The sequence below is a fragment of the Lycium ferocissimum genome, unplaced genomic scaffold (genome assembly GCF_029784015.1).
Source record: "Lycium ferocissimum isolate CSIRO_LF1 unplaced genomic scaffold, AGI_CSIRO_Lferr_CH_V1 ctg13763, whole genome shotgun sequence".
Classification (NCBI taxonomy): domain Eukaryota; kingdom Viridiplantae; phylum Streptophyta; class Magnoliopsida; order Solanales; family Solanaceae; genus Lycium; species Lycium ferocissimum.
The window spans coordinates 1-13,030 of NW_026715062.1; the positions used below are offsets into that span (position 1 = coordinate 1).

The following is a 13,030-nucleotide window of genomic DNA, read 5'->3' on the forward strand; positions in this document are numbered from 1 at the left end:
ATACAATATTTTTCGCTTGTATTTGTTGTATACATACCGGAAAATATGGTGTACTTGTTAATTTTTTAGTGTATCTATGTTGTATACAATTTTTTTCGCCTGTATTTGTTGTATACATACCGGAAAATATGGCATATTTGTTAATTTTTTGGTGTATGAATGTTTTATATTGTATTTTTCGTCGTATCTGTTGTATACATACCGGAAAATATGATGTATTTTGTGTAATTATTGGTGTATATGTATTCAGTTTTTTAATCGTTGTATTCATGAATACAGCAAGTCAATTTATGAATACAGATAGTTATTTTATGAATACAATTGGAAAAAAATTGTTGTATTCATGAATATAGCTAAAAAAAAAAAAATTGAATACACATGTGGATTTGACCGATTTTGCTACGAACGTAAATATTGAAACATTAGCTATGCAGCTTGATTAAACCCTAAATGTTTGCTATTTATGTAAAATGCCCAATTAAGTTAGGTCATGTTAGATGAGTTGGATGATGATTTACTATTTGTTCGTGATCCAACTTATTTTAACCCAAGTAAATTTTGGATTGGTTTAATCATGATCGGTTTAATGATTTGAACTACTTTGACCGTTTTCAAGTTTGACCCAGTTCACACTACTTATTTGGACTAACATGGTTTCAAAAACTTCAGTTCCTCTATCATAATGCGGTGACTTGCACAAATAGGCTAGTTTTATGTCGCTATTTAGATTTTGTCCCTCGTTTTGATAACGGTGCAAAAATGACCTATTCATGTTTGCTCTGGCTATTCCTTACCTTACTATAAAAGCTTTTATGGTAAGTGTTTATCTCTATGGAGATTTAACAATGATCAGTTTATGCATTTCAAAAAGTAAACAATGAAGAGTTAATTTTCTAGAGCCCAAAAAATGAAGTTCCAAAATGAACATATTCATAACATTGCACATGCCATTAACGAGAGCTCATGTTGACTTCTTAAACATATTCATAACATTGCTAACTATCTTGGAAAATGAGAGTTTCCTCCCGATTAAACTTAAGCCTCCGCGCTTCGTCCCTTGATATCTGATAAGCATTGGCAATGACATCCACGGGCAATCCCCAAACAGCCGAGGTACGACCACTTAGGGTGTTGATCATAGCATTGTCATTACTGTTGAATGCTATAAATTCACAGCCTTCATTTCCAGCTTGTTTTACTATTGCATAGTTCTGTGGCACAACTATATATTGTCCTTCTCTGACTTGGTCATCTAACACTGATTCTCCTCTGTGATCTACTACTTGAATTCTTGATTCTCCCCTTGTTATGTAGATTATGCTGTGTGCATTGTTGTACCAATGGGGTGCGATCATGGAATTCTGCCCATTTTTTTTCCAATTCGAAAAATAAAGAATTGATGTTAGTACTTGTCCCCTGCTTTAGAGTGTTATGAAATTACATAATTGAGATTATAGAAGAACAACGAAAGTGTGCAGTAACGCTTTCTCAGAAAGAGTTTTAAGTTCTATGCACTAATGCTGCAGAACGAAAACTTCAAATCTCAATTTTGGACTTCTATAAAAATTTCAGAATCCAACACATATGTATGCTTACTTTTACTAGTTAAATTTGGTGTCCTTATAGTAAAGTTTCTTATGTAATGTTCACCAAATGCCAAGATAGTTAGCAAACTTATTATTGTCACTTCAATAACTAATTATAGAACTCAGATTGCTATTACTCCCTTGGCTTACACTATGTTCTTATTAGTTTGTTCCAAAAAGAATGACAGATTCCTATATTTCCTTCAAGTAACATATTGAAGTTAAAATGTTTAACACTCACCACAACTGCAAGAATGACAAATATATTTTCAGGGAGGAGCACGGACCATGTCACTGCCGTTAACTAATCATCCATATCATCATCTATAGCTTCCATTTCATATCATCTGCCATGTATTCAGCATCATCCCCTGGTTGGTGGGACATATTTTATACCTATTAAATGACCTACAATATCATTGGTGAAAGTTAAATACACCAGAATTGAGATAATGTGCAAGGATATGTATATCCAAATCTTACATTATCTGACACACATTGTGCCTAAAAAAAATTTACAGAAAAAATGGAAGATACAAAGAACCAAGGAGGCATGTAACAATACATCATCTTCTTCTCTCTATCCAGGCATCTAACAAAAAGGAGCTACTTATCAAATTCAATTTTCATCCATAGGAAGATTATAAGAAAAGTGAGCATCGGGAATATAAATACTTAATCCAATTTGCATAAAGGATCAGAACAAGTAAACTACAATTGCTGAAATAAAATATTCAACTCTATTTTAATATGGTTCAAAAGGTAGAGAAGCCTTTTAGCCTAAACCAAAATAGTGACTAAATTCCCTAGCCAAACTCCAGTGCCAAACTCAGTACATCTTCAGCAACAAACAAGTTGATTTTCACTCACCAGCTTGCAGGAATCACGAAGCTTGATCTAAAACTGGAAATTTTGGACAGAAATAGTTTGCTGAAGCTGCCAATTTTTTTGGTATTTCTGGTAGCTATTCGATCAAGCTAGACAGTAATACGGTTAAGAAACTGGGCAGGATAGTAACATGTATTAGAAATTGTGTAAGAAAGTTGAAATTGTGCACTGCCGATGTTACTCTGCTCAGTTCAGTTCCTACTAGCTTGATGATTCTAGTTTAACCCAAAGCAGCCCCAACTGATTTTCAGAAAGATATGAACAAGTTCTTACACCCAATTCAGATGCAGCTCTTAAGTTTACACTTCAGATAATACTCATCTTTCTTGTTAAATAATAAAAAGCTATTTGATCGGGAAAGGTCTTGTTCGTGGTGGCAAGAGAGCGGGGATTTAGTAAAGGGATAATGGCCCTATCTTGTTCCACAAATTTTCAAACAAGTTGCAGGTTTCACATATCGAAAATCGAAACAGCGAACAATTCTCAATTGCTTTTATCAGTAAACGACAATCCAAACAGAAGCTATTAATCAATTCTTAGCTCTCAATTTCAGCTCAATTGACAAATCACTAAATCATTCTTCGAAACCAAAATCTGCAAAGTTTACAAGTAATCCAACAGCCAATTATCAACTCTTTGAAAATTATCAATAATTTTTGTTCCTACGTTTTTTTCCAGATTTTCAATTCAAATTCCTCAATCCACTATATATAAGCAGCAAATTAGAACTTCAGTAGCAATTAGAGAGCTATGTTCCGTCAACTCCTAGTATCGTCAACAATGGGAATTTAACTTCACCTCACATTCCAACTAAATTTCAATTCATATCCTAGAAAACCAAACTCAAAGCAGGAACAGCGCACAACTAGACAATGGGGGAAAAGTAAACAAGTTGGGAACAAAATGGAATCAGCAAAGAAATTACTACAAGTGGATAAAGAGATATACAACAAATACAAATACAACAGTAATGCACTTACTCAAGAAACATACTTGGGGAAAAACCAACAACATTTAGTATCTCTTTCAACTTGTTCAACTATAATATACCACATTCCCAAAGCGCGCACAAGAAAAAGATTCCACAAATAAATCTTCTACTATTTTTTTATAACTTCAATCTGTCTACTACTGCGCTAGCAACAAACAATTTTCTCCACTACATGAAATTGTCACAGTTTAATAAAGACACATGTTTGATTTATATTAGCAAATATCAATTGGTTATAGGTACAAGCCTGCTGATTAAATCTTCCTTTTAGAAATTTGAGAAATTAAATCAAGTCTAAAATAGTGAGTCGAAGAAAGAAACACACACACATACAGGCATAGCTGAAGCAGATCAGGAAAATAAAATTAAGGAAAGTCAACTTTAGACTTTGAAGCGAATGCTCCTAGAAGCTGCTTGAACTATATTGAAACAGCTCGTTTGAGGAGTAGCGGAAAACAGTAAGAGGACAGAAATTATCAATTTGAATGAAGAAATCAAGGACGAATTTCACTAAAATATAAGAAAAGGCTGTCAAATTGATGAGAGCTTAGAGATATTATTGAGAGAAATGGGGAAGTAAACCCTAGACCCTAAAATGGAGAAATTGCTATATGTTAGTACTTTTAAGAAAGGAACAATTAACAGTGGTGTTATTTGTGTTGTAATTGCTAGAATATAGGTCTTGTTATCTTCGACTCAAGTATATGTAAAGAGATTAGTGTATAGTTTCGTTAGGGCAATTTTAAGCATATTCCAAATTGGGTAGGCAATGGAGAAACTGCTGAATTGCTATTAGAATCCAAATTAATTATTATTCCGAATTTCCGATAGCTAAACACATTATTTAGTGCTAAACACTTTTTTTTTTTTTTTTTTTTTTTTTTTAGGGTTTTATCCCACTGACTATATTTTTATTCATAAGTCAAAAACGTGTCCATTACATAAAGTAAACAAAATGCAAATACAGAAAAGGAAATAGTCTAGAACCATTGAATTTGGGAAAGTGTACTCCTCTCTCTCACGATCTTCATCTTCACTTATGGGCAAATGTTGGCCAAGATCAAAATGAAATTTGTTCTCCGTCTTCCGCTATCGAAGGTACGTTTCTTCTGTTCGTTGATTCTTCTTTAGATACATCTCATTTTGTCCATCGATTTCTTTACCTTGCCGAGTCATAATACCTCCAATTTTGGATTCTCCATGTTTCCTAATAAAAAAATTGAGCAACTGAACTGTATCATCTTGTTCTTCAAGCTCCATTATTGTCTTTGCAAGCTCAGAATCTATGGGTGGTGATGATTGTGCGAGCAGTTTCCTGCAATTTCTTCTTGGATCTCTCGTTGGTCTTCCATTTGAAGTTGTTGTCTTTATATTGGTGTTTCGTCATCCGAGTACGCCGTTTGTTCTTGATCTTTTTTGCTAGTGCTGTAGATATCTGTACTGTTGCCTCAATGTCTAAATGGTTGTTGTTGGTATTGAACTTGGTAGTTTGATTGTGCTATCCTCTCTCTTTGTTGTTCCTCGTTCCGTGTTGATCTTTGTATAAAAATCTACCCTTTTATTCATTATACCATTCGATTCTCCTCGGTTTACAATTGATTTCCATCAACTGTAGCTGAATAGAATCGAGATGAGTATCTTTCCATCCATGTTTATGTCCATTTTGCCCTCGTTCTTTGTTGCTTATCTGCACTGTGGATGACTTTTTGTATGTGATGTTTTTGTTTCAACTTTGATCCTCCACTCTCCTTTCTTTGATGTCATTTCGTATGATTGGACCTTCTTCGTTTCCAAATTCCTCTGCCTTTTTCTAACTTCCTTAGTAGTATGATTTTTTGTACCTGCACTAAAGAACAAACAGTTAGCAAAAACCTGATCCCCCATTTTCTCCTCTCAAAGGATTTGAATATCGAGATCTTCTTCTCCTCCCTTTCCTATTCTCTTCATGTCCTGCTGTATTTTCTGATCCTCAAATATGGTATTTCTAATTTATCACTGTTTATCAACTTCCTGCCATGACTATCCAACTCCTGAAAGTTATTGGCTACAATTTCTCCTCCGTCGAAGACCAAGGCTAAACGGTCGGCCACCTTATTACCTTTCCGTATATATGATCAACAATCATCGTTTTCCCATCTATAAGTGTCCATATGTCCTCCATCATGTTAGCAATAATCCAAGAACTTCCCAAACTCTTTGAATAATGTTCTTTAGTATAAGGGAATCTGTTTCTATCACAATCCTATCACTGTCATGTATCCAGTATCTAAGTGCTCAAGTATTGCCATGGTTTCGGCTTGTGTATTGGTACTCATATGATCTTCCATTTCTTTAGCTTGTGCTTGTATTACATCCCTATTCTCATCCCTTACACAAAAACCCAAGAACTTCTCCTCGCATTTCCTCTAGATGCACCATCCGTATTCACTTTAATCTAACCTCTATCAGAAAACTTCCATATCACTATTCGACTTTAATGGCCGAGAGTATCTCTTCGGGCTTCCACTACACTACTCCACTTGTAAGGGGCATACTTGAAATTTCTCCTCCTCACCTTCATAAACATTATCAAAGTATGCATCACCGATAAATAAGCTTTGTAGTAGTCATCTTCCCTTCATGTCTTAGAGTATTCCTCCTTTCAAATCTCCTGTATATAATGCAGTACAACCTTATAGATGTATCTTAGCTCAGGTTGTACTGATAGATCCCACCACTCGTTAATTACTTGAGTAATATGCAAGTTTTGGATATCTATCCCTCTTTTGGTCCACAAAAATGTTTCCAAATGACACCGAGAATCGGGAGTATGTAGAAAAACATGAGCTATATCTTGAATCGGGTTTTGATAACAAAAACATCTAGATGGGAATCGGGGTGCCCCATCTTTTAATCTTATCATCCAAAGTTGCGCTTAAACTCTCCAATCTCCACATAAAGAAGGATATTTTGATAGGTAACCCTTGATCCATATCGCTTATAAAGCTCACTAAGGTTCCCTTCTTTGCCTTAGTAATCGAAAAGCCGAACCCATGTAAACTTTCCTGTAGCTTCCATTTTCCAATATGCTTTATCTACCTCTTTGTGCTCAACTGGAGGATCAATATTATTCAAAATGTGATCAGCTAAATCTTCTAGTAGAATTTCCTTAATCATGTCCTCTTTCCATTGTCCATCCTCTGCAACATCTTTAACCAATATTACTGTAGTATCCCATGCAAAATCTATTGGAGTAATATGATATAAAGCTCCCAATCCTGTCCAGTTATCCATCCAGAAATAGGAATTTCCTTGCTGCACCTTCCACCCTATCTCTTGTTCTATCTCTTCTCCAACTTTGAGCATCTTCTTCCACACATATGTACCTCTATTCTTTTGAGGTGCTAAGATTGCATGGAATTTTTTCAAGTATTTGTTACTCATGAAACTCCTCCGCAAAGACTGCTTAGTTCTCATGTTCCACCACAATTTTGCAAAGAAGGACTTTGAAACATCCTGCATACTTCGGAAACCCATTCCCCCCTCTTCTTGTGGGTGACATAATGTAGTCTATGTAGCCCAATGTTTGCTAGAGTTTCCAACAGAGTTGCTCCCAAAAAACTTAGCAAAGAGTCTAAGGACTGGCTAGCACTCAAAGCGGATCAGGCCGATAAAGGTGTATAGGCATGCTTTGTAATACATGCTTAATTAAAGTTGTTCTCCCTCCTACAGATAGTAATTTCCCAGTCCAAGAGCTAAGCCTATTTTGAACTTTCTCTATCAACTGCTGATAATGACCATACTGCCTTCTACTATAGTATATTGGGACACCTAGGTAAGTAAATGGAAACTCCTTCCTTGGAATATGAGCCACATTATGTACCAAATCACTAATGGATTGTGTTACCGAATGGTGCATATAAATAGCACTCTTTTCTTTATTAATCTTCTGACCACTCACCTTTTCATACCCTGTCAAAGTATCCATGACCAATCTCAAGATCGTTCACCGATTGTGAATATAATGGTATCATCGAAGATATGCCAAACATTGACATATGGACTCCACTGGCATACCATATTCCTTATATCTCTCCTAGAAGATGTAGTGCATTCAGACCTCTAGTTAGACATTCGGCCACCAATACAATAAAGTAGGGATAATGGATCCCCCCTTCACCCCTCTTGTTGATCCGAAGAATCCTTTACAGTTTCATTTATCGGTATTGAGTACCAGTTGTTTGAGATAATCCTGTAAACCATGTCAATCAGTCTCTCTCCAAAACCCATCTTCCTCAGGACTTTAGTCAAGAACAACCAGGATACCCTGTCATAAGCTTTTGCCATGTCCAGCTTGATCACCACATTAGCAAGCCTCTCGATTCTCGATATCAACAATTTCTCGGACCAACAATATGTTCTCTAAAATGCTTCCGCTTTGACAAAACCAGATTGTTGAGGTGAAATGAGATTTGGTAGCAACTTTACCAACCTTTCATGAATTATTCTAGAGAAAACCTGTAACACCTCGTACTTTAACGTAAGCTTTAACCACGATCCTAGACTTAGAAAATCAGATAAAGAATGTGGGAATTCGAGATTTTTCCGTTCGGTCGCCAGATATGGTGGTTTACGCCCATGAACAGTGGTCGTATTCCAATTTACGCCCATGAACAAGTGCCGTAAACCGAAAACCAAGAATTTCTGAACATTCTGAAATTTGACATTTTGAGGTCATATGGTTAAATACGGACCGTATTTCACTTTACGGACCATATTTCAAAACGTGTTGGGAATTTGAGAAAACTTCCTTGATGAAAGTTGTAGAGCATTGAAATACCTTTCCAACGATATCTTACGGGGGTCAAACGGACATCCATACAAAGTTATGGCCATTTTACTGAAGAGAGGCAGATGCTCAGAATCAAAATGGACCGTAAATCAATTTACGCTCAGAACCGAATTTACGACCAAAGACTGTTCGTGTCATAATTTGCAATTTCACAGACAAGATATATTCATTCATATCAAGCCTCAACTCATTATTTTTCACTCCTCAAGCCCAGAACGACTTCCTACCTCTCTCCTTCATCAAGAACACCAAGGTAAGCCTATTCTAATTATTCCAACTCCATTTTAACATATATCCTTGTAATCTAAACAAGAAATTATCATTCTAAAACTAGAGTTTTCAAGAAAACCCATCTCAAGGATCAAGAATTCAAGGTTTTGGAAATCTCCTTCAAAGCTCAAGTATTTAATTCAAGTTTTGGAGCAACTAAGGTATGTAGAGTTACTATCTACGTGTGGGAACATCATTGTTCTTCCCCACGCCTCAAAATCCATAAAATTATGATTCTCTCTACTAAACTAGGGTTTCAATACCAAACTAGGGTTTCAATACCAAACTAGGGTTTCAATACCATGTCTACGATAACCCTAGGTCCATGTCCATGATTATATTATGTATGAATTGTTATAATTCCATCATTATTGTTCTTAATAATTCTTTATGATTATTGAGAATCCGTCCGTAATCTATGAAAACCCATATCTTGTAATCCATGGGTTCTTGCATGCATGTTTTTGACTAAGAATGATTGTTTCATGAATATCCTACTTATCTACAAGTTTTCATGCAAATGTATTACATAATTACTTTCATGCTATGATACAAGATACATACTCTTAAATACAAGTTATTTCGTAAACCACGTTTACAAGTTATTTCATGATATCCATGTACAAGCAAGTTATATTCATGAAAACCGTAAGCAGCAAGTGCCACTTATTTTACATATTCATGTTTTTGGGAGTTGCATTAATTACCGAGAAGGCTTCAAATGTACTCGAAACTACGTGAGCCACCGTAGGACGAGGATTGTTCCACCCATGCTTAGGACGATCTCTCATAATGATCGGATCCTTTCATAATATTATTAAATCTCATGTCCCCGGCAAGGTATGAGTGTTCATTTCGGGTAGGACGCAAGTACAGGCATCATGTTGTCGGTTATATTTACCGCTCTCCCCTACTCACGATACTTTACACATGTTATATATGTATATGTACTCATGCTCAGATCACGTTTATTTCCGGCCTCGTTATGTTATTATCATGTCCCATGTTATTTCTTTCGCTTGCTTTACATACCAAGACATTCAATGTGGCCGACGTCCCTTTTATGCTCGGGCCGCATTTCACGACGCAGTACGGATTTACGGACGACGCCTCTCGCTCGAAGAGATTCGCACGATACCCGCCTTATCGTGAGCCCCATCTCATTCGGGGTTTAGACATTGTCATTCTTTAATTAGTTTTGCATCTAAAGGTATGCTGGGGGCCTTGTCCCAGCAAGTATGTTTTCCAGTCAAGATTCACAATTAGAGGTTTCATAGACTAGTCAGTTAGTTATGTTAGACATGCAAGGTATTTAGCCATCTTGGCTCCACTCAGGTTATTTCCGCATTCATGATTTAAACAAGTATTTCATTAAATTATTATGACATCTCATGTTTTATAAAAGCTCATCACGTTCATGCTATATTTCCGCCATGTATGCCTATGATGATTTCGGCCAGTTTCGTACGTGGTTCGCTCGGTCACGTAAGATGGCACCGAGTGCCGTGTTTTCGCCCAGCCGTGTTCGGCGTGACAAAACCTTGCTGGTAATATTGCTTAAACTTATAGGTCTCAAATCAAAGAAAGTATTTATCTCCTTCTTTTTTGGGATCAAAACTAAATTAGTACAAGTAATGTACCTAGGTAGCTCATGCCCACAAAAAAATGGTCTTACCATCATGGTCATATCCTTTGCAATTATATCCCAAGATGTTTGGAAAATCCTCGTATACCCGTCCCCCAGTCCTCCAACCGTCAAGATTCAATCCAAATACACACAACTTTTTTAACCTCATAACTTCTTCTGCAACCATGCAACTCTTCATTTTGTGTTAATCATCTTCGGGGATCCGTTTCTAGATCGCAAAAGTCGGAGATACCGTTGTGATAAACCGATTGTCAGAAAATCCGATTGCCTACGTGCTATTTCCTCTTCTGTTTCCAGCCAAGCCCCACTATAATCCTGAATTTTCTTCAATTGTAATCTTCTCCTTTTTCCATTAACATGAGCATGAAAAAATTTGGTATTTCTGTCCCTATCTTTAAACCACTGCATCCCTGCCTTTTGCTTTTAGAACTTCTCTTCAATAGCATAGAATCTTATTTTGTGCTCGTACGCTCGTAATCTATGTCTATTCAACTGGCGGATTTTGCTCAAATTTCGTTTCATGGATTTGCACAACCTCTTCGCAGTAGCAATTTGTCCGAATATATCCCCAGGTCTCTTTGCTCCATCCAAAAGTGCTTTACTCACCTTTTTTAATTTAGTGTGAGTTAAAGAAAGGATCGAACTATAGTTTGGATCCAGTTTTTTGCTTCACCTTTCCCGAAAATGTCTCATGTTCTACCCGTGTTTAGAAATCTAAAAAGACTTCTTGATTGGCCTACTTATCTTCGCTTCGAGACTTATCAATAAAGGAAAGAGTGATCCGAATCCTGCTTGATAAGATGTCCACTTCAATGTTTGGGTATGTATTCTGTAAAGCTTGATTTCCTAAGCATCTATCCAATCTTTTGAATATGCAAGCCTCATCTGATCTCCCATTCCACCAAGTGAACATACTCCCTGTGAAGCCAAGGTCAGCTATTTGACATGTATCAACGCATTGTCTGAAGTCTTCTGTCTCTGCAAATTGAACTGGTAAACCTCCATACTTCTCTGCAAATTTCAAGAATCACATTAAAATCTCCACCTACCAAAAGAAGATTCATATGTGTATCAATGTCATATAAATCTTCCCATAAAGAGATTCTATTGACTCTATTTGTACTAGCATAGATTGCTGTCATCACCACATCTTGTCCACCATCTAAATGAGTAAGTTTGAAAGACAATAGTTGAGTAGTGTCTTTCATAATTTCCACTTGTATTCCTGTTTCCACAAAAATCCATATCTTCCCATTTATATTATGCGCAGCAGTCTCCATATTAAGCCACATTTTATACATATCAATGTGTCTGACATGTTGGAATGGCTCCATAAGAGCAATAACATTGAATTGTTTTTGTCTATTTAACAAAACTACTCTTTCAAAGGCCTGTTGAGTATTAACAGACCGAATATTCCAAAAGAGAGAGCAATTCATTGAGAAGTGGATTTGGAAAGAGCTTTCCTTGTTTGCCCACCCCCTGTTGTCTTTGGGGGAACACTTTTGTCTCTTTGCCTATTCTTCTTAGTATCCTTTTTTGTCTTTGTACCATGTCTTGGTGGACTACCTATTGTATTCTTGTCTTCAATTAACTCTTCTTCTTCTTCCTCGTCATCACCAATGTTAGTCTCCTGCTCCTCTTCAATGCTTCATTAATTTGGTGACTACGGCTTTGCATTGTGACTAACCTTGCAACAGTCATCATTTTGTTGTAGAAACCCCTCCTCCATATTGTCTTCTTCCAAATTAGAGGTTTGTTTAAATTCATTCTCATTTATTTCTCTGGTTGCTTCCTGCCCTTCATTGTTATATATATGCTTGATGTTCTCTTTGCTATTAGCAGTATCTGTCTGGCCACCATTAGTGTCTGCTACCACTGACGTACCTGTTGTTACTGATTCTGCAGGTTTGGAATGATCATCTGGTGTTATATGACTGTCATCTGGAGGTTCCTTGTCATCCGGTGGTTCCCGTGGAATGCTTTCTTCACCTGCCACAGAATCAACCTCCTGGCTGCTCTTATGACCCAAGGCATCAACTCCATTGTCCCCTTGTTGTTGCTTATTGTTTTGAGCTTTAGTAACCAAGTTCTTCTCACTTTGGAGATCATTTATATTTGATGTTCTTTGTTCGTTATTTTGCTGCTTTTTCCTTGTCATCTCTTGTTGTGCACCTGTTTCTACCTTACTTCCATTCTCGCTGTTGTTAGTGTTTACTTTGTTATGCTTCTTTGATGTTTGCACTATTTCCCCGTCTTTGTTCCTTTCATTATCTTTGTTGTTATCTGCTTGTTTTCCAAAGGATGCTTCTACCCAATGCTTAGAAGTCTCTTTTTCCTCTTTATTGCTTGCCTTTTCGTGTTCCTTATGTTGTTTGGAAGTCTCTTCTTGCATCTCATCAGTTAATTCCACCAAAGTCTCATATTTGTTTTGGGTTTGCAAAGACTTTATACCGATTTGTCCTCCTTGTTGCATTGTTTCTTTTCCTTTTCCCTTCGCTTCCTATTCTGCACAACATTCCAATTTTCATAGACCAATTTTCCATTTCTGTATACCCCATTTTGACTTGATTCACTTGCTGGTTGTTTTCCTTTAGGTTTGTTGGTTTCCTCCTTTGCTTTCCCCTTCTCTCGTCTCTTCCCTTCCTCTCTTTGTTCCTCCTTCTTTGTCCGTGTTCGGGGTGTAGCACCCAACATTCATGAACATCATGCCCCCGCAACTTACAATGAGTACAATATTTTGGCAAATAACCATATTGAATTTTTTGCCATTTTGATGTTATTATCCCCGTTTCTTCATCCACACAATTGATCCG

General features: G+C 36.7%; 1 protein-coding gene and 1 long non-coding RNA gene across 2 annotated transcripts; one reads left to right on the forward strand and one right to left on the reverse strand.

Moving 5' to 3' along the window:
- Positions 1 to 995: 995 nt before the first annotated feature.
- LOC132042164 (13S globulin basic chain-like) lies at positions 996 to 1,355 on the reverse strand. Its single transcript, XM_059432783.1, has one exon. The coding sequence runs from the start codon at positions 1,353 to 1,355 to the stop codon at positions 996 to 998; it is 360 nt and encodes a 119-aa protein (XP_059288766.1).
- A 3,004-nt stretch (positions 1,356 to 4,359) lies between these two features.
- Positions 4,360 to 12,410, forward strand: LOC132042165 (uncharacterized). Its single transcript, XR_009411375.1, has 3 exons — positions 4,360 to 4,563; positions 4,720 to 4,863; positions 12,123 to 12,410. It is a non-coding gene; the product is annotated as an uncharacterized LOC132042165 (long non-coding RNA).
- Positions 12,411 to 13,030: the final 620 nt, after the last annotated feature.

Coding starts and splice junctions, on each gene's coding strand:
- LOC132042164 (XM_059432783.1), bottom strand. CDS start 1,355: ATGATCGCACCCCATTGGTACAACAATGCACACAGCATAATCTACATA.